This window comes from Microcaecilia unicolor, chromosome 1 (genome assembly GCF_901765095.1).
Source record: "Microcaecilia unicolor chromosome 1, aMicUni1.1, whole genome shotgun sequence".
Classification (NCBI taxonomy): domain Eukaryota; kingdom Metazoa; phylum Chordata; class Amphibia; order Gymnophiona; family Siphonopidae; genus Microcaecilia; species Microcaecilia unicolor.
Window position 1 is genome coordinate 154,391,250 of NC_044031.1, and position 22,658 is coordinate 154,413,907.

General features: G+C 39.9%; 1 protein-coding gene across 3 annotated transcripts in view; it reads right to left on the reverse strand.

Annotated features, from left to right (window-relative positions):
• Window positions 1-22,658, reverse strand: part of SNX13 (sorting nexin 13) — a 483,917-nt gene that overhangs the window by 14,871 nt on the left and 446,388 nt on the right. For all 3 annotated transcript variants that reach the window (XM_030201510.1, XM_030201500.1, XM_030201519.1), the window contains one exon: window positions 8,699-8,811. In XM_030201510.1, the coding sequence (XP_030057370.1) occupies window positions 8,699-8,811 (113 nt within the window). The remainder of the gene's footprint in view (window positions 1-8,698; window positions 8,812-22,658) is intronic.

Genomic DNA, 22,658 nt, shown 5'->3' on the forward strand with positions numbered 1-22,658 from the left:
GAACCACTGTGCCATGTCTCCGTGATTGCAACAACATCTGTGTCTGCCTCCATCATCAGGGCTTGAAGGTCAGAAACTTTATTGCTTAGACTGCGAGCATTTGTGGTCATTGCTTTCCATCTACATTTCAGTGGAATCTTTATCTTCTGTTTAGTTTCTTGTTTAGCCTCATTTCCTGTTGTGTTGGTAAGAAGTGATTTGCTAAGACTGTTGTTTTCATTGCTTTCTTTTCTACTGACGCATCTTGTCTTTAGTTTTAGCTGGGGGTGACCACTTGAAGTGAGCTGCCTCCATATGCCACCACCGCCTTCTAGTTAAATGCCTAGAAATATATTGTCTGATTTTCTCCCCAAGGATATTTTTCCTGCCACAGTGAGATGCAGCCCATCGTTACAGTATACTCTTCCATGTATTGCCCCATCCTCCTATGTACCTAAATCCTTCTTGGTGACACCAGGCTTTGAGCCAGCTATTGAAATTCTCAGAACATTGCAATCTTTTCTCTCACTTTCCAAATGTAGGTAGTACTTCAGAGAAAGCTATTGTTTTTATCAAAGGTTTTAACCCCTCTCCCAGCTCCTGAAAAGCTCTCTGAGTGGCAAGTGGGGTATTACTGGACAAGTCATTTGTTCCCAGGTGGATAACAACATCAGTGTTTGACTCCTTAGTTTCTTTCCTGATTATAGAGATTATTTGCTTGGTACTCCTGGTAGCTGAAGAGCCTGGAAGGCATTTCACTTTGCATGGCCCCTTGAACTGTGTTTCCAAGTTAATGCCTCTGATAATGGAATCCCCTAGTAGCAACAGTTTCCTGGTATGAGTTTCAGCATTAGTGATTTGGGGGTGTCTTTTCTCTTTGGGTACCTTCATATCTTTTTGGTCCACCTTCATTGCTTTTTCTTCAGCCTCAGTTCTATTTTCAGGAACATCACAGTGCTGTAATGGAGCAAAAGAATTCTTTAGGGGCAACACTTGTGAGGGAGAATGCTTCTGTGTCACATAACGAAGTCTACCTGAGCCTATCATGAACCATCTATTCTTATCCTTTGAGGCAGTGAAGAGAAGTTGGTATGATTCTGTGCAGTCCTAGAAGCAGCTCTAAGTGCATCCAATTCCTGCTTTACTTTATTGAGCTCCTGTTTTAAACTAGCAAGCTGAAGACAGATAGGACAAGCCTTAAGTCTCCAGATGTTTAGCCTTGAAACTAAAGCACCACAATTATTACAGAGAATAAAAGTCATCCTGATTGGTTGAAATGGGTATGAACAGGTGCACTATGATGGGGTTAACAATCTGCAAGATTGCCTGTGTGTGACTGAGGAGCAAAGTTAATGAGTTTTGGCTTGTCTATATATGATTGGAAAACCCTGGGGTGGGACTATAAGTCCCAGTGAGTCAGCCAAGTGCTGTATCAAAAAAAAAAGTTCTCTAGGTATGACCAGAAATGATACAGTCTGATCAAAGAATTTTCAGTTGATTTAACTTTCAAGTTCGACTAGAATATAACTAGGACTGGCAGAACCTTTCCATGAAGTTAGAATACTATAGGACCAGAAGCAGTTAGAAAAGCCTATCCTCTATCAGAGCTAGGCAGGAAAGGAAAGAGGGTAGATCTATGGGTATAGCTGATTAATAATGATTTTTGATTATCCTGCCAATATGGTACAGCCAACAGTGAAAGAAGCTTGATGAACAAGTTTAAGGAAGAGAAGGTAAAATGGTATCCTATGTAATATATAATGAGAATAGCAACCAATGGATATGTTAACAGAGATCCTTTTTATCTAGAGCAGTAAGCCCGTGAAGGTGAGCAGAAGGCTGGGGATATACTATGATAATGAAGGGTTTACTTTTCAGAGACAGTTGTAATTAGGGTGGAGTTAATTTGTGATAAGTAGTGTATTTAGGAAGTGTCAGTCTTGGGGTGGGTGGGTGGGCTTATGCTTAAGACCTGTGGAATGTGTTTACTGTAACTTCTCTCTACAGCTGTATTGAAATGCACCAAATATGCCCCAAACCACAGCTCTAAGGTAGTGATAATCAGAAATAATGCCAGAATGAGCCTTATCTGTGAGCTTCCGAACTCCTCAGGCAGAGACAGACCTCGTGGAATCTTCCACTCTCACAAGCAGAAGCTGAGCCACACCTATGCTTTACAAATTGCCTACAACAAAACCAGGTGGGGGAGGGGGGCTCCACACACTAAGGAAACAGAAAAAAATATATATATTAATTTGTAAATTGAGTAACGACCACTACCCCTCTCTCCTTGGGGCACTTGACAAACTGCCCCGAGGCGCAACACCGCTAGCGTGTCCTGCACCACCGCTATATTTACTGCTGCTTTGAAGGGAGATTATAGAAAGAAATCTGCCAAAGGCCGGGGCAAATTTGAGTTTGTACCCAATCTGTCAGAAGTTACCCTGCCCATTCCCCCGGAAAATGGGACAGCTGTCCACCAACAATCAGTAAGGGATGGACCAGGGCCCCATCATTGCTGACCTCCTTTAGCGGGCTGAGACCTGGCTGAGGAGACTGCCAGCTGGCAATCACCACAAAAGGACTGTGTCTTCTGCTGAAAGCGAGGCCTCTGAAAAGATCCCATGTGCCCACAGTGGTAACGCTGTGCGTCCCGAAATCGAGAATGGGACAGGCCAAGTCAAGCCCCAGCCTTTGACCTATCTTCTGGAAAGTGCTGTCCCTTGGAATCACCCAGGGCTTTACCTATCTTTTCTAGCTCTTCCCCGAAGAGAAGCTTTCCCTTGAAGCACTACCAGGTATGCAACCCCAATAGCATCCAATGCCAGAACCTGAACCCCTATCCAGGCTCAACTGGAATCCGTGGGTGGGCAAGGAGCAGGACCAATCCAAAGCTGTGCTTATGACTTTCCACTTGCTAGAGAGAATACTGAGGACAATCTGGCTGTGCATGACCACATTTAGCTATCTCTGAAGTTCTCTATCTCCACCTGCTGGTGGAAGGACATAACCCACAAGTCTCTGATCTGGGGACACTATGGAACAGCTCTTTATAAGATAATCCAACTGTATAGGTTTCAGCTATTACCTTATATGGCAACATGGTCCTCTGACTTATCTATTTCTTATTCTGCGAAATGGGAGGAGATAGTGCAGAATACTAATGTGCATACTAATGCGCACTCTGTTTCAGCACGTATTAAAGAAAATGCTTTGCCGCTCCTGTTGCGCTGGTATATTACACCTGTACGGCTGTGTAGCAGAGGGTTAAGGATTTCTGTTCAGGGGGACCTCAGATCATTCTTGGGCATCTCAGGGTCCTACTTCGGAGCTTTGCCTGTTGAATCGATATCCATTAGGATTGGACCCATCTACCTGCAGGATTTTAAAGTGTGGAATTTTCGTCTATTGATGAAAGTTCTTTTTTCACAATTAGACTATTATTAACTAAGCTTACTTGGGATGCTCAAAATCTCAATTAAAAATACTTCAAATTGTACAGAATACTGCAATATGCTTTGTGAAGAAACAGTGTTTTAAGCCTATAAAATGTATTGGATATTTTCCTGCATTAATTATGTCTTGAAGTGTATTTCTCCTATTTGGCCAGCAGGTGGTGTTTCTTTGTTGTAAGCTGTTACAGAAAAAAAAATGTTCTCTCTTTAGTTTAACATAAATAGGAAGCAAGAAGCAGTATGTTTTTGACATTTTCTAGTTCTGAGCTCTGATTGGCCCAGGAGCTCATTTTCATTTGGAGAGTACTGGCTTTTGCTCCAGTCTTAGCCAGGGAGAAAAGAGAGACAGATCTCTCTTTGCTGAGGCTCAGTGAATTATATGTCCTGATCTTCCCAGGTACTTTTTAGAAAGTAAAACAAATGTTTAGTTAGTGTTATAATTGATCCATATTTCAGTTACCTGTTATTGTTTGCTGGTTGCGCTTCTTTTTGTTCACTGTTCAATATTTTGAATACAATAAAGAAGTTTCACTTTATTGCCTCTTTGTCTGGACTGATAAAGAATCCTGGTGGTTTGTGTGTTGGGTCTGTGAGTGCTTTCTGGGAACTGTGGGGCCACTGGGAGTGTGGCTCCTGTAACCTAGAAATCACTGGGGATAATTTCAGAGTGGGAGACTCACCCAGAGGTGTTTGGACCCAGTCGGTGGGAGGAGGGTGCTAGTGTAGAGCATAAGCGGCAGGTACAGACGGAGCTGTGCTGGGGATAGACCCTCTAAGTGGCCGAGGGGTAACCCCAGGCAGGTAGCTAGGCATTTTGTGACACGCTTGATATTTGGTTTAACCAAATATGATCATATTTCACCTTATTATATTAAACTTCATTGGTTGCCTTTCGAGGCTAGAATCTTGTTTAAACTGGAGAGGAATAGAGATGAGATTGGAGAGGTCACAGTGCGACCTGTACAAATAGGATGAGGATTGGTGAGGGGGACCAGGATTGAGATTGATGTCTCCAGCAGAGAGAAGGAGTAAGAGAGTGTGGAGGAGAGTAGGGGTGATGAAGGTAACGAAGGCGAGATGAACTCAGATAGAATGGGGAAGGTACAATGGAAGGAATGAAATGCTGAAGTCAGAAAGCAAGGAGGGAGGGAGGGAGGAAGAGAACCAGAGAGATGGTGAGGTAATAAAATCAGCGAAAAGGTAATGTACAACTGTAGTGCACAGTGGCTTCCGGTGGAGGAGTAGATTGGGAAGGGACAGTACTAGGAGGAGAATGTGAAATAGAGCCATATGTAGTGACTCAGGCAGTCCCAAGCGCTAGGTAACAGTCACAAACAAAGGTGAGGCAGTAGGCTGGAGCTGAGGCTGGAACAGAGGTTGCAGGACTGGAGTTGAAGCTGCAAGCTGGAGCAGAGGATGCAGGACAGTATGCTGTAGGCTGGAGCTGAGGCTGGCACAGAGGAGCAGATGTTGCAGGACTGGAGTTGAAGCTGCAGGCTGGAGCAGAGGATGCAGGAAAGGAGCTGAAGCTGAGGTTGCAGGCTAGAGCAACAAGACCGGAACAGCAGGACTGGAGCTGAGGCTGCGGCATGCATTAAGACTGGAACAGTGCTGCAGGTAGCTATGCAGGTAGTAATTTCGTGGCCATGGATGTAGTGTGTTTCTGAGTCTGAAGCAAGGTAGCAATGATCAAATCAGAAGAACCTTTTTGTCTCAACTGAGCCCTGTCAATGGCCAAGCCGTAAGAACAAAGGGGCACGGATCCTCCCAAGAGCACCGAACCTTGCTTCAGTAGGCCATGTACCTACAGAGAATGAAGAGGACCCCCGTCCAGCAGTTGAATATGGTCCGCAAACCACGGCCCCCATGGCCCATGCAGAGTACGAGAATTATTTGAACCCAGTGCAAAGCAATCTTTTCAACAAGTGGCCAACCAAGGACAAACAACATACTAGATGTGTCTCCCACACAGCCTGGTTCTTTCCAACGGCTGAAGAATTTGGGCACTTTGGTATTCCTTTTCATCACCATCAAGTCCAAAAATCAGAGAACCCCCATCAGTCCACTATCAACTGAAACCCTGGGATGGACAGTTTCCCTTCTCCTGGGTCCAAGGACTGCTGCTGGGAAAGTCTGCTTCCACATTCAAGGATCCCATGATATGAGCTGCCGACAAGCAGAGAAGATTTTTCTTCAACCAATTCATGATTGAAGCTGCCTCCATCACTATCGGATGACTGTGGGTCCTGCCATGCTTGTTGATATAAGCCACCACCCTCACATTGTTGGAGAAAACCATTTATTGACCATTGACACTCTGTGCCTTGTCCCGTTCAGCCTGGGGAACTGGAACAATGATCCAGAGCATCAGCAAGGAATCTACGGTGGCCTGAACCTTGACTGCCTTGGTTCCCTTTTGACAAGGAGACTGCAAGAAGAGAGGAGTGACCAGGCGGGAGCACTCCAACTTGCACCCTTCTGTAAGAATATCCAGAACCCACTGGTCTGACATGATTTTCACCCACTCCTCCAAAACATCCTGAAGATATCCTCCCACCAGAAGAAGAGAAGAGTGGACCAACACCGCATCATTGCAAAGTTCTGGAAGAACTGACTGAGAGGAGGACTTCCTGTCTGCACAAAAGGAATACTGATGTACCTGAAAATGGGACTTCTGACCATATTGCTGACAATCAGGCCGGTACCATCTGCTGTCTTGAAACTGAGAGCCCCCTGAAGACGGACGACCAGAGGCTTTCGGCTTATCCTTCATCAAATACAGTGGTTTAGTTTCTCCCAGTTCTTTCACCAAGTTACTGAGATCTTCTACAAATAGCCACTTGACCGAAATGGCAGTTTAACTAGATGTGACTTTGATGCTGCATCTACTGCTCAATGTCTCAACCAGAGTTGCCGATGTGTCATGACAGCCAAAGATATAGTAACATAATAGATGACGGCAGAAAAAGACCTGCACGATCCATCCAGTCTGCCCAACAAGATAACTCATATGTGCTACTTTTTGTGTATACCCTACTTTGATTTGTACCTGTGCTCTACAGGGCACAGACCGTATAAGTCTGCCCAGCACTATCCCCGCCTCCCAACCACCGGCACTGGCACAGACCGCATAAGTCTGCCCAGCACTATCCATACTGTGGGCGGTAACCTGTAACATGTCATGAATAGCATCTGTCAAGTAGGCCAACCCTGCTTCCAGCAGGGAGTTGTGGCACCCATCTTGTCTTGCCAACTGCTGATGCTACTTCAGGCATGTTCTTGCCACGAATAAGCTGCACGCTGTTGCCTGAAATCCCAACGAGGCCACTTTAAAGGGTTGTTTAAGTGAGCCTTCTAACTTCCTATCCTGTAGGTCTTTTAGGACAATGTCCCCTTCCACCAACAAGGTGGTCTTCTTAGTCACTGTCACAACCAGGGAGTCTATTTTGGGAAACTGAAATTTATTTTTCTCCTCCAAAAAACCTGGAGGCAAGCAATTGCTCTTCACACTCTCAACCCCATGACCGGTGAGACCCATTCTGCTGTAATCAGGTCCTGAATGTATGCACTGGTAAGGCTTTGGAACCACCTCTAAGTACCTTCATGATCAACGAAGATGGAACTCCTGATGGTGAAGCAGAAGGCTTCTCAATGGAAAGCACTGCCAGTGCCTCAGAAATAAGAGTACTGAGCTCTTCTTTATGAAACAATCTCAGTACTTTTGGAGGGAGCTCTCCCCCCTCTAACGGCTCTTTCGACGATGGCTCCTCTGAATAAACCGACGCCATATCAGATAAGAAGAGAGAGCCTTATTTGCCCACTCCTGGAGATCTAAACGAGATCTCTTAGGAGGCGGAGGGGCAGCGTGGCAAGAAAATGAAAGCAACTTGCAGCAACTCCAGGCTTCAGTAAATAGGCAGAAAACAAAGATCCTGATGCAGCTGAATACTGTCGAGCTCTGAGGCTGTAAAATGGCAGCTGTGCTTCATGTGTGATCAGTCTCACTGCCAGTGGGACCTGACAAAATGGCACCCATTCCTGCATTCTCCTGCATCAAACCGCATACCAGAGCACAAAGACCCGGCATATTCAGATGCTGACCATTTCTTCTGCATCCCGAAGGATTCCTTGCTTGCATACACTGCAACACCTGGACGCTGGCTTGCAGGTCCCACAGTGGGACACTAACTGCCTCCGCGGGAGTCGCCATTTACCCTGTCATAAGCATAGCACGTGTCCCAAGTGGTAAGTCAGGATTCCTCCTCTGCATCAAATAGAATGTGCAGCTCTCCAGGCGGTTCTGAGTTAAACTTTAGTTGGACTTACCACTACTGGCTGCTCCCCTCCCCCCCCCCCCCCAAGCTCATAATCTCCACAAGTCTTACCACAGATGAGAAAGGCTCAGGGCTGATACCCTGTCCCACACTGTTCAAGAAACCCCTTTCCTACTCCTTTCTTTTTTTATTTTTTTTAATGTTGTTTCTGGAAAGAAGAGATCCACAGGAAATAGGGGAGACGTGAAGGGAGGGAAGAAGTAAATTTGCCGGGCACCAGAGACAGGGATCTGAAGACCTCCAGATATGATTCTGCAGAATCAAGCCACCCACAGAGCTCAAATAGGGACCAACTGGTCCAGGAGCAAATCACTCAGAACCAGAGCCTGAAAAGTGTATCCACCCACCTGCTGGAGATAGAAAACACTGAGGAGCTGGACTGGAAGCCAAGAGAGATATGTCTCAGCTCAGTTTTCAGTTCTCTATCTCCACCTGCTGACTATCCCCATAGGTTCTGGAATAGTGGGAAGCTAAGTAACAGAATTTAACCTTTACCTCTGGTCTCAAAAAGGCAATAGCATTCTGTATTGCTAAAGCAATCGCACAGTACATGTTAAGAGGGCAATTTTTAAACACCATTTACCCAGGCAAACTAATTGTCTAAAAAATTGTTTATCTTTTTTCTGAATTAAAGAATGTGTGGGAATTAACAACTTGCATTCTTTTAATCGGTGGGAAAAGTGAGCTTGAAAGTGGGAGGCAACAATGCACCTAGTTTTGATTTGTAGCAGGAAACAATTATCAGCAGAAAAGGCAGCTGCAAATTCTGTGGTTACTTTTTTCTCTAAGCAATTTTGAAAGGAAAGTATGCTTATATTTTTCCCTCTGAAAAACTGGTAAGAAATCTGTAGGCTAAAGTACCCGCATACTTTTCAACTACTCATAGCATTTTGAAATTGCCCCCTAAATTACATAAAGAAACACACTCACCAGGCATTATTTCCAGCAGTTTGGTTTTCGCTGCTACTCTTGTTCTCATTCTAATAGCTTTATCTCTGCGTGGAGCAGTCTCTGCTAAAATACCATTAGGCCAAAATGCATCTCTGCAAAACAATGTTTATATGTTAATGAATTCATAATTAAAAGCTAAGCTTATAAATGTTCTACAAAGACTTACAGTAAAAACAAATAAAGAAATATACATTATTGAGCCTTGGAAATGATGCTATGCTATGACTGGACCAAATGGGAAACGGATTTGGATTTAGCTCACAACTTTTCAGTAGCACTTCAAGGTGAGTTACATTCAGGAACTGTTGCTCTTTTCCTGTCCACAGAGAACTTAAAATTTAAGTCTATACCTGAGACACTGGATGGAGGGTAAAGTGACTTGCACAAGGCCACAAAAAGCATCAGCAGAATTTGCCTCTAGAAATTAGGATACTCCTCAGCTAATCCAAATAACTAAAAATCTTTTGTACTGTCTCAGCAACTAACAAAGTGAGCCCACCTTATCCCCTTTATATTCTGCCATTATGAGTGGGTGGGTGGGTGGGGGGGGGGGGGGGGGGGGGGGGAAGGTAGTAATCAAGCTGCATTACTGTGCTCTGCTATTTGCACCTTAACACATAAGGGCTCTAAAACAATTTTCACTGCTGTAATGCAGTGTTATTTTGGTTACTGCATTTTACATAGTAATAAGAAGGAAAGCACAGCACTCAAAACTCCTCATTACTATGCAAGTTCTATAATGCAGCTTCTTGTAAACACCACAAGCCATGTTATGCTGATCGCATAAGTCTTTTCTTTTTCTTTTTCATTTGTGTCAGTTTTCCAAATAATTTTACGCAAAAAAAATTGTGCACAGACTTGGAGACACAGTTAGGGCGGACTAGGTCAGTATAGGTAGAGCATCTAATGATTAGATGCACAGAGGTGGAAGAGAACAGGTAGGCAAATGTGAAGGAAGAAACTGGGAGAGAAAGAGGCCAGTAGGGCAGATAGAGAAATTGAGGTGAAGAGGAAAGCTAGGGGACAAATGGAGAGGGCACCTTGATCAACCAAATGAAAGGGAGATTTTGCACAACAGCGGCAATTGCTCAATAAAGTAAAACTTCTGCAGACACAAAGGGGTTTGGTGGATTTCAAGATAGTACATCACAGCCATCTTGATACCTCTGTTTTAATGAACATACTTATGGCTTTGCTCTGTTTTATGCTCTTGGAATCATTGATTGAGCTTCACTTCTTTTCTGTGTGCACATAGTGCCTAATTTTTTTTTTTTTTTTGCTAGAATAGGGTTGGATTTTGTATACTGCTATACTTTTCATGAATAGCTGGACTCAGTTCCTGATTTTCTTAGATGCATGTACAGTGCTGTAACAGCTGCGTCTAACCTTTCCTTGAGTTTGCCACAGAATTAGCCACTTGACACTGTGCAAAATATACCAACCAGCACTGGCTGTCTATTTCTGCTGTTGTTTTTGAATGCATGTTATTCGTGGTCATAAAGATAAAACAATGATTACAATTTTAATTAATGAATTTTAAACATAATCTTAATACTCATTTGTTAAATATCATCCTTAAAAAATTATGGTGTGCCTTGATAATTTTTGCATCTTGTGTGTCATGAGATGAAAAAGGCTGAACATTACCCATCTACAGTGATATATGCATCTTTCACAAACAGTAAACCAAGTTTGAAACACAGATATATGCATGCAAGCCTCAGTCCTGTAATTATGCTAACAATCTCAACTCCAGAAGAGGAAGGGAGATGGTTTGTAGTTGGTGAACTGCTATCTAGAGAATTTGGGTTAAATATAAGCAACTATTTTGTGGGATCATGTACAGAGCCTCACTGCAGGTCCTGATTTGAATATCAATGGCAGGGCAAAAACATGAGTGAACAACATAGTTGCTCAAAGGAGGGCCAGCCATGCATCAGTCACACATATGGGATTCCTTAGCTAAGGGTTGTCTTCAAAGACAAAATAAGAAATGAAACACCAGTGCACCAACCGAACAAAACAAATTTTGAGAGTTAGAATGCTCTTATTTTTATTAAACAAAAATCAGAAATTCACAGGGCATAGGGGGGCAGGGGTTGGGCAGTAGCAGAAGGGTAGAAAGCCATACATGCCTGCTTCTCTCTGTGTCATTCACTGCACCATCTCTAACAGGCAATCTGAAAAATCCAAATGTCAATGTTTGCAACGGGCCACCAGTTTGTACCTTAGTCTTCTCCCTTTAAAGAGCCTTTCCAGGATTGGTCTTGAACACTGGTTAAGGTGTCAGAACTATTCAGTCCCTGGAGTCCTTTAAGGGCTAGAGAGTACACGTCAGTATCCCCTTGCTTTTGGAGCCCTTGAAAAAGAGATTGGTGCTACGGTAATGGCTGTCTTCTTGCAGGTCCTCGGGGCCATTTCTAAGACTTCAGTGCCAAACAATCTGTTGTTTCAGTAGCTTAGGAACCTATTCAGTCGAACAGAAGTTTTGCTGTTCAAAGTAAAACAGCCCCCCCTGCTGTGGATCCTGATGGCCCTCAGCAACATCATTCTTCAGATGCTACAGATGGCAGAATTGTGATCCTCACCCAGTTACAGCAGGTCTTATAATAGTGATGAACATATTCTGGCAACAAAGCAGATAGGGGTGAATTCTATATATATGGCGCCAAAAAAGTGCTATTCTATAAGAAGTGGTTTACACAATAGTGCTTATGCCTGGGATTACGACTCACTTTACGCGTAATCATTTGCACCAACTGATTCTGCGTCTAAATTTACATGCACAAAGTTCAATTAAATCTAAATTAGAGCCAATAATTGTTCATTAAAAAAGCAAATTATTGGCACTAATTAGCTCATTATTTAATTAAATTGGACATGTGCCCAAATTTGCGCGCACAATTTTTGGTGACTTTTATAGAATTAGAGGAATAATGCCTGAATTTGACAATATTCTTACTGAACATCACCCGGAAAATAAATAAGAAATTAAAAGAATAACTGTTCTTGAAGAGGAGAACCAATGAATAAAAAAAGGGTTGACAGAGAAGCGTGTCAAATGTCACTGATAAAAACAGGCTTGAGGCTGAAACACTGAAAGGAAGTAGAAACTTTATAAGAAACACTTCACTAAGGTATACTAAAAAGAAGAAAAAAGGGGGTGAGGGAGACAAAAAATCTTCACCTAAGAAAAAAAATCAATGTTTCAGTTTTACAATTAAGCATAGGGATAATTTATTTCTTAATTGTAAAATTAGGATTTTTCCTAATGTGATGACTGAGACCCAGAAATGCAATTTTTGTTATTAAGACCAGGTGTGTTATAACTAGGGGCCCTATTCTTATTCCCCTGTATAGGGAAGCCAACAATGTATATATTTTTTTCAACCTGAACAACTGACCTCTCTTCTAGCTGTGCAACGATCAGTTGATTCATCTGCATTAGTTCCATCTGTAGCAACTGGGATACAATTAATAGGGTTTCACTGATAATGTAATAATCGAGTTTATGGTAATCATGTATCTGTTTTTGCCTTTGTTTATAAAAGATTTGTTTCTTACAAATAATCTTAATTGACTTCCTCTCCCATAATTTTGGGGACTTTAGCAGGTGGTTAAAATAGCTTTTCTTTTTCTTAAATTTATGTTTTCTTGCCCATGTCACTTTTTTGTACAAGTGTATGTTTGTTTATTTTTGTACTAATGATGCAATTCCTAGTATATATGCATATATAATATATATTTTAAAAATCAATGTGTCAGAACTGAATTGCAGAGAAAGCCAAATCATTTATCTGTAAAAGATGGTCTCAGTGGATATTAGGATGGAGGTCCTCAAAGATGAGTGACATCACCTGACAAAATCCCATATGGGAAAACAGTGACTTAGTTTTTCTATTTCACGTTTGGAGCTTGACTGTGCAAGTGTGATAGTTTCTGCACTGGAATGTCATGCAAGACTGCCTTAGTTCATTTCATTTTGATTTCATATTATTTTTATTACTTTTCTTTTCTCCCTCTCTTATCAAATACATTCACAATTGTATACACTGCTCAGAAGGTATTTAATAGGCAGTATAATAAAAATTTAATAAACTTGAAACTTTTCAGCTTAAAATGAATACAAGCGAAGAGGTGGGACAGCTATGTGAGAACTTCCATCCTGCAGTCCATGGAGAGTATGATGAATGATGCAAGGCTAGGCTAATGGATTCATGGACATGATATGGTATTTATAGTCTACCAATGCCCAGCGAAGTTGTTTCAGATCAGATTACAACTCATTAAGAAAATCAATAAACCTAAGTAAAAAGATGAATTTTCAGATTTTTGCAAAAATAAAGATATATTGGCATAGTTTTAAGCTCTACAGGTAGAAAATTCCAGATCTGGACAGCTTGAAAAATAAAAGAGAAATGTAAAGGCTTTTTTTATTTGATTCTTAACTGTAAACAATTTTTATTGAATTAATAAAAATACATTAATTCAAACAGAAACATGTGTTCTTCAATATTTTAAATAATAATTTTCATTTCTAACCCAAACGCCCCACACCACACCCTTCATATTCTGCTTATTACAAAATTTTAAGGATTATCAATCTTATCAGGATCAAAAAACCCAAGTCAACAAACTGTTAAATCTCTAATTTAGGCAAAGATTTCAATTTTATACAAAATAATAGCATACAAGAATAGACCGTTGAGATCTGATTTACTGAATCACACCCCATTCCCACCCTACTGTAACCACTGCCTTGAACTACACCAGAGATGACCCGTTGTCTGGACTTGTATGACCCCAGGTCATCATTGGAATGATAACATCTACTTTCCTAACCCCCCCCCCCTCCAACCCCAACTAGGCAGAGTACCCAATCAACAAACTGATTAATTTAGGAAACACTTGGAAACCTATTTAATACAGCATTTTTTGCCTTATGGGAAATATTTTGCAAGTAACAATTCCAAATAGACATGAAGGCTCTTCTCCTTGGAGAAATCTGAGCAGCCCATGCTTCCCAAAGCGTTAACTCATGGAATCTGTTTCTCCAATACCAAAAGGAGAGAGGTTCCTCCTGCATCAAATTCTTAAGTATGCATTTCTTCCCCAGTGCATAAGTTTTGCTAAGTAGGAGACATGAGCTTGTATCAGAGATCCCATATGCCTCCCATTTATTCAGTAATACTTCTTTCCAGGACATATTTGATTCTTACAATAGAAGGAAAATAAAGAAGGCGTGAACATCTACCTCCAAACTCTAGAGGTAGATGGGAAGGTAGGAAAAGTAAATATTTTTGTTAGGTTACCTGGACATAATTCATCAAAAAGTTTATAATCAAAACGCCAATTTATAGGATATTCAAGCCTTAACAGGCAGCCAATGCAAACGCAGCAAACAAGGAGTGGCATGATCCAATCTTTTTTTCTGCCCAAAATCAACTTGGCTGTAGTATACTGCCAAACCTTTAAATGACGAACAGTCTGAGATGATAAGCAATATAAGCCATTACAGTAATCTAAATATGATAAGACAACGGACTGGACCAAAACAGAAAAATGCCTTTCAACAAAGAATGAATACTTCTGAAAACTCCACTGCATTAACCTGAAGTGTCAAAGACAAAGTAGTGTCCAAAAGTACTTCAAGGACTTCAGAAACTTTCTCCACTTTCAGAATCATATCATCTATTGGCAATTCCATCAGAATAAAATAATTAGTATAGTTTAGCCATAATATTTTGGTTTTATCTTTTGTACTTGATTGGCTTTTTTATGTCTCAAAGTGGATACCTTAGTAACAGTGGTAAACAAAAACACCAAAATTATAGTTTAAGGAGGCTCTTTCATTAGAGATATTTAAGAGAGGAAGCCAGAACAGGCATTTTTAGTTCAATGGCACGTGGGGTCCAGGCTTTATTCTATGGAGGTTAAGTAGCTCATACAGTGGTACGCTGGATCCAGCAAGTCTAATCTAATCTAATTCATGATTTGGAGACTGCACTGGTCCCAGCAGGAGGTTCTACGTGGTTTACAATATAAGAGTCCACATAAAGGTGAGGAATAATAACTATAAACACATATATTCAAAATAGTTAAAGAATAAAAAATAAATCGGGAATGGAAAACAAATAAAACCTGTCAAATAAAAATGTTTTCAGCTTCTTGTGTAAATGCATATAATTTGATTCCAAGTGGATAGAAACAGGCAATTCATTCCAAGTACCAACTGCCTGGAAGGAAAACATGGTGCTAAGCTGACATTTAAACCGTACACTCTTAAGTATCAGAAATTTCAGTAACAGACCATCTTGTGCAGAGTAAATATTTTACTCTGAGTAAAAGCAATGGGGGGGGGGGGGGGGGGGGGAAGACCTGAATCAGCAATTCTGATGTATTTCCATACAATACCTGATAAACAAGACAAATAATCTTAAAAATAATACGTGCATGAACAAAAAGCCAATGTAACTCTTTAAAGTAAGCTGAAACATGGATGTGTCTGAGTAGGAAGCGCTACAGATTGCTCCTTGTCCTCCTTAACTTCCTGGGAGTTTTTTTATGCATATTTCATCTAGAATCTATGCCTAAATGAAGGGGAAAGCAGAGGGCTTACCCCTGTGGCTCCTGTTCTTCCTCAGGTAGGACCAATGGATTGATTTGCGTTCTCAAGCACAAGCACTAGGCTGGCATCTTTGCTGCGGGTGGGGATGGCAGAAGGTGAACCGCTTGCTCCATTTGAAGTGGATACCTTTCTCAGGCCAGATTTGCAGATTCACCCGACGATGCTGGCGGCTTTGCTTAGCAATGCTCCTGGTCCTGTGTCACTTGGAGAGGGAGTGCTTGTTCTGGGTGCAGAGGCAAACCAATGCAAACACCGAGTGTAGCAAAGCAGGAGAGCATTGATCAAGTTTCAGTCGGTGATCAAGGTGCTGATGTGGAGAAAGTGGTAGAGCGGAGCAGTGAGAATACTCATATTGGTTTAGTGTTACCGATTAAATCCCTGCTGCCTGCAAGACCTGAGGTAATAACTTTAGAAATGATTAGGGAAACCTTAGTGAGTTTGAAGAGTTATTTTTCTGATAACATTTTGATGTTAGTAACTCAAACTCAATCATTTCCTGGTAAAGATGCTGATACGGAATCCAAAATACAGAGCTGGGAGTCCTTTGAATCATCAACTAAGTCTGAAACTGAAAAACTTAAAGAGGGACCGTTTGCTTTAATTAAAGAGAATTTGCCACTATAGAGGAAAAAAAAAAAAAGAGAATTTGGAAAATCTCTCCTGTGATTTCAGCAAATTTGCACTTATATCAGACTTCTTAGACTTTGAGGTCAGCATCTTCTAATATGCCCTTTGTTCCTTCTTTTAAGACTGTTTTTGTGGATAAATATAGGAACTCGATTTGCTATATCGCAGGACCTAGACTGTGAAATTCTTTAACTGCTCAGTTCTGAGCTTTACGAAATATGGACAATTTTAAAAAGGCTTTGAAAACTGTTTTGTTACAGCAGGCGTTTGATTTGGATTGCCTGAATAATATTGGCTTTTGAGTTTTACATTATGATTAAGTTCTATATTTTGTGAAATGTGTATTGTTTCCCACTCAGAATTGTAGATGTGCGGGTTATAAATTTTAAAATAAATAAAAAGATTGTGCTTTATTAATTTTCCTAAATTACCAGCTGTTGCTCCTCTTATTACCTTTAAAAAATACCTTGCTGGATCCAAGATGGCTGCAAGTTGTTAGGTTGTTGTGACTCACGCTCCTGAGAAATGCCGAAACAAAGAGGGAGAATAGCGGGTAGGGCTTCCCCGCTTACCCCCTCATTACCTGGTCCGTTGGATCGATACCTGAGATCACAAGGAGTTCACCGAGACGGCGGTTTGCTGCCAGAGGTTCGCGCCGGCGAAACGGAGACTTCGGCGCTCTCTGGTCTTGAAGTGACCCTTAGCCCCGTCGAACGTACTCCTCCTCCCCAGCCGATAGGCGCCAGTTCCTTTCTCTTGGATTCGACGGGGTCCACTCCTGGAGAGGTCAGGGGCCCAGAAGAACGCCGAATCGAAGCCTCCCTTACTATAGAGGCGGGACTGGAGAGCGGTTTGCTTGTGGAAACGCTGCAAACTGAGGGGAGAGACGCCGAGGGACCGAGTGAAGACGGAGACCAGCCTGTAAGGTTTGAATTACCTAAAGAATTTATTACTAGACCAAAGGATGTGACACTAGAAGCTTTGTGGGATTTGGTTTCCAATCTGGGACAAGTTTTCCTTAAACAGATAAATGACTTTCAACCTAAAATTAAAATTCTGGAAAATAACTTAGGGGTACAAGAACAACAGATTAAAGATTTGGATGGAAAATTTCTCAATTTGGATCAGAGAATTATGAAGCTTGAAACGTTACAATCTACTATGGTAAAAGATTTGACAAATCTTAGAGACAAAATGGAATCCTTTGACAATTATACTAAAAATCATAACCTAAGATTTATCAATTTTCCCAGACTTCAAAATGTTACTCCTATAGATATGCTGAAGCGCTATATGCGTGAAAATCTATTAATTCCTGAACAGAATTTGCCTCCAATGACTATGGTTTACTATATCCCAGGGAAAGGAACCTCTCAACCCGAAGCTCCGATTGATGTCTCTCTCTTGCTTGAGACTTCGGATACCGAATTGGCAACTGCGGCTACATTGGTGGCTACAGTTGCATTACTACCAGATAAGAATTGGATCTTTCGTTTGTTTTTCCGTAATAGAGATAAACCCTTTTTGGGTTTAAAAGTTTTACTTTTTCCTGATGTCTCTAAGGAGACCCGACGACGAAGGAAACAATTCCTTCTCCTCAGGCCTGAAATTCTGCACTTGGGGGGTGCCTTTTTTTTTAAGATACCCCTGCAAGTGTATAATCAGGCTTGGGGAGAAAAAATATGTATTTACAGAACCGTCTCATGTATCCTCACTCATAACCTCGGCGAAAATGGATAAACGTTAAGTTATATGTTTGCTCCACTTAACAATATTTGTATAATTTTCCTTTTCTGATAAATCCTTATATTGTCTCCAATAATTTCCTGAAATCTTGGATCACAATTATGGACTTGAGTATAGTTTCTTATTGTGATGCTTTGCCTCACTTATTTTTTCCTGTTCTTATTATTATTTTACAATTTTGTAAATAATTATATACTTTTCCTGAACAAGCGGATTGTCTTGTAAAATAATGGAAAATGTTAATAAATATAAATTAAAAAAAAAAAAAAATACCTTGCTGAAATTTTGAAGATTCCGGAACAATAGCACCCCCCATTTCCAGAATATATTATTTGTTGCCTTATACAAAGAAGTCTTCTGAATAGCCAATTGTGGAGGTGTCTGAGATACCTTTTGATAACTTGAATTTGACACAGACGGAAGAAGATGAGACTATAGGGGTCCAGACTGCTACTTTGTGTATTTTGTTTTACAGTCAGATAGAGATTGAATTTATAGTTTTTCGACATAGGCAAGAATTGTTCCTGAATCATAGAATTAATAGTTTTTCTTGACATCTGTAGACAAACTCAACAGAAGCGTCAATCCTTTTTTGAAACTTCACCCACGAGTTTTACAGTTAGGGGTATTTTCTGGTTGAATTTTCCTTGTAAATGTGTGATTAAATTACATTCAGTTAAATCTGTTTTCTTTGAACCATCTCACCTTGTAACCTTCTTGGGTTTTTGTCAGTGCCAATAACATCTACTCTGTAATATATAATTTGCTTGATTTAGAATTTCTGCTTTTATTCTATTATTTTATTCTATTCTTTTATTAACATTATTTCCTTGAATTGTGCCTTGCTTCCTTTCTTTCTTTTGTGGACTTGAGACATCATCACTCTGTAGAGTTTTCCTGATTTTTACTTTTCCGATCTGGATAAGGAGAGGACTGAGATGTCCATAAAATTAGACCTCATAGACCTACCAACAAGAAACACAATCAGATCAGCACGAACATACCTAAATCTTTACTACCCAAGTTGCAAAGTTATGCATCCAGCTTCTCCTACATCAGCACACAACTGTGGAACGCACTACCAAAAGCCGTGAAAACAATGTATGACCACCTAAACTTCTGGAAATCAATAAAAACCAACCTGTTCAAAAAGGCATACCCCACCGAACCAACCTAATTGCTAATACCTTGCAACACAACGAAACCTAAGCCTGTTAAAAGTCATTGCATTACTCTTCCGCTCTATGATCCCCCAATGTGTCTATAACACATGAGCCTTATTCGACCACAATATCTTTTTGTATTTGTTCCTCTGCCGGAGATGGTGAATACCTCTATGGTACTATGTAAGCCACATTGAGCCTGCAAATAGGTGGGAAAATGTGGGATACAAATGTAACAAATAAATAATAAATTACGTATTGCCTTTTTTTTGTGTAAGTATGGTGTTCTCCTTTTTAGTTATATTGTTTCTTTTCTGTTCAAGAGGTTTTCTCATAAAATTGTTTAAATTGCTTAAAAAAGCTGAAACTCTATCATTTTCTTAATAAAAAAAAAACCCCCCTCTTGTACAGAATAGCCAATCCTCCACCATGCTTATCTAAACTCGGGGAGTGGAGAATACTAAATCCTAATGGACATAAATGTGATAGTTCTGGACAATTATGTTCTATGAGCTATGTCTAAGTCAGGAAAACAAAACCAAAGTCACCAGATACAACTAAATTATGAAGCAACAACTTGCTCCTTACCGGTCTGATTTTAATATACATACAAGGTACCAGAACCAAAGAGAACTCAGAAAGAACCCCTAAATCGCAAGAAATAGTATGAAGGTTTGAAGAATCTTTCCGAGTTCGCTTAGGAGTATATTTTCAAATTGGCCTATTACCAATAATCGGCTCAATATAATTTAAGGAACATTTAGTGCGATTGGTCAACCAAGATCTCGTAGCAGTTTCATTCTTCCTATATCTAAACTTATGGTTAGAAGAAAATAAAACAGGAATTGGCTGGCTAAAGACATTGCGAATATCCACCATTAAGTCACACAGACCCAAAAAGGCAAGTACAAGATAAAATACCCACTTCATGATATTAACATTGACACCAATACAATTAAAAATAAATTACAACTAAAATAAATATGTGAAAACAAATATAATTCAAAATGCACTGTAAAACTGCCCTGCCATAAAGAATTCTAAAATAAAACATCGTTTGCCTATGATAGCAGAGCAATGAAAACAATCATAGTAGATGACAGCAGAAAAAGACCTGCACATCATGTAGTCCTCACTGCATCAAATGATAGTTCCAGACATATCAAAGACTCTAAAAATCATTTAAATAGTACAGATTTCTAAAGGTTCAATCACTATACCAGGCACCACACAAAGGCGTGCGCCTTTGGCTTATGCATTAGGCTGCACACTGAGTGGTGGCACATCACCACTTTAATAATCACTTTAATAACCCACCTTGAAAAACTACACCAACAAACCCATCTAATATGGACATTTTAAGCAAACTACGGAAAGATAGATACAAATACAACATAATATTAGCCAACACTGCAAATAAAGAGATTTTTATGAAATCAGCACAATTTTACGCCAGCAATAATAAATCTGGACATCTACTTGCCAGCTACCTAAAAACTAGAGCCAAAAAGAATGATATCTCTCATATTAAAGATTCTAATGATGTCAGTATAACAGATAACCAACAAATATTATCAGCCTTCCAAAAATTCTACGATGAATTATATAAATCAGAATCTAATAATACAGATTACATTGATACATCCTTTTTTGATAACATAAATCATAACACCATCGACTACGATGACAATTTATTATTCTCATCACCCATTACTGACCAGGAGATAAAATCTGCTATAAAGTCCATGGCAAAAAAAAAAAAGCCCCCGGTCCAGATGGATTTACTTTAGAATTTTATCTTACTTTTCAAGATATACTTACCCCTTTATTAAGTTCCTTCTTTAATTATTTAATCTCCTCAGGGGAAGTTTCTGGTTCCTTTACTGAAGCTACAACTATAGTACTCCCCAAACCTGGCAAGGATCCCCAAAGAATACAAAACTACCGCCCTTTATCTCTTATAAATATTGATGCCAAAATTTATGCTAAAATCATAGCAGAAAGACTACAAACTAAATTACCCAAAATCATAAATACTAATCAGACTGGCTTTATGCATGGAAGACATTCTTATGACAATACCAGATTATTTACTAACATACTTATACAAACACAAAAATCAAACACTCCATATGTGGCCATAGGTCTTGACCCGAAAAGGCTTTCGACCGCATAGAATGGCTATATATGTTTCAAACCTTAAAGTGGTTTGGTTTCACACAAAACGCTATTAATTTGATAAAAGTACTCTATACCTGTCCATCTAACAAATTGTTTATTAATGGTCAATATTCCCCTCCTTTTCGGCCAACAAGAGGTACAAGACAAGGATGCCCTCTTTCCCCATTATTATTTAATATTGCTCTAGAACCTTTACTTTTAACTATCTTACAGTCTGATCATATTAAAGATGTAGAATTGGAAAATATTACAGCCAAACTTTCTGCATATGCTGACGATGTATTAATATATACAACTCCTTCATCCATCCCTCACATCCTAGATGTAATTAACAATTACTCACGAATATCTGGATACAAACTAAACCCCACTAAAACAGAAATGTTACCATTAAACATGGCCTCTAGATCATACCAATTCACAATGTCCCATTTTAAATGGTCGCCCACGTGCCTGAAATATCTGGGTGTATTATTTGGTTCCAATATTAATGCAACTATCAACCTCAACTCTACATACCTTTTGAATTGTGTGACGGATATGACTAATAAATGGTCTCCACTTAAACTTTCTTGGTGGGGTAGATTAGACACCATAAAGATGATGATAGCACCGCAAGTGAATTATATTTTAAGTATGTTACCGGTTATGTTAAATGCCAGTACTTATAAAAATATGGAAAAAATATTGTCAAAGTTTTTGTGGTCTAATAAACCTCCTCGTATTGCATTGAAATATCTTAAATTCCCCAAACACAATGGTGGTGTTAATTTTCTAAAATGTTTTGGACTACCATAAGGCTTTCTTATTAAGACAAAGTTCTTTATGGATCACCTCAAAAGAAGAACATACTGACCCACTTTGGATAAAATGGGAAGCAAAGATCTTTAAAGCAACCCCAACATCTCTCTTACCATGGTCTTCAATACACAATTCGGATTATAATCCCATCATATTCGCTTCTCAATCATCTTTCAACACATTGGACTCATGTGTTAAAATCTCTATCCATTCGACCACTAAGATACAAACTTTGGAATAATCCAAAACTAAAAATTAATGGAATGTATTTTGCTTGGCCTAAATGGATTGAAGCAAAAATATGGTTTCTACATCAACTATTGGATAATCACAAGTGGCTACCTTTTCCTATATTACAGGCAAAGTATAATTTACATAATCACTGCTACTTTCAATGGCTACAACTAAAACACTGCATTTCTGCAAACTTCGATATTAACTCATTAAAGGACGAAACTCCAAGTTGTTTAACATTATGTCATCAGTTGTCTAATGGGAAGAAAACGGCATCTAAATGGTACAAAATCTTCCAAGAGCACTCTTCTCACTCTCCTTCAGCCTTACAAAACATTTGGAACAAAGAACTCAATTCTCAAATATCTGCAGAACAATGGGAAAAAATCTGGACATTACTATATAAATCCTCAAAATCATCTGCTCTTACCCAATCATCATTCTACATCTTGCATAGAGCTATGTGGACACCTTACAAACTTTCCAAAATATCTAAAGAAGTCTCAAATAGATGCTGGTCTTGTAACAACCATGTAGGTACTTTAGACATCTTAATTTA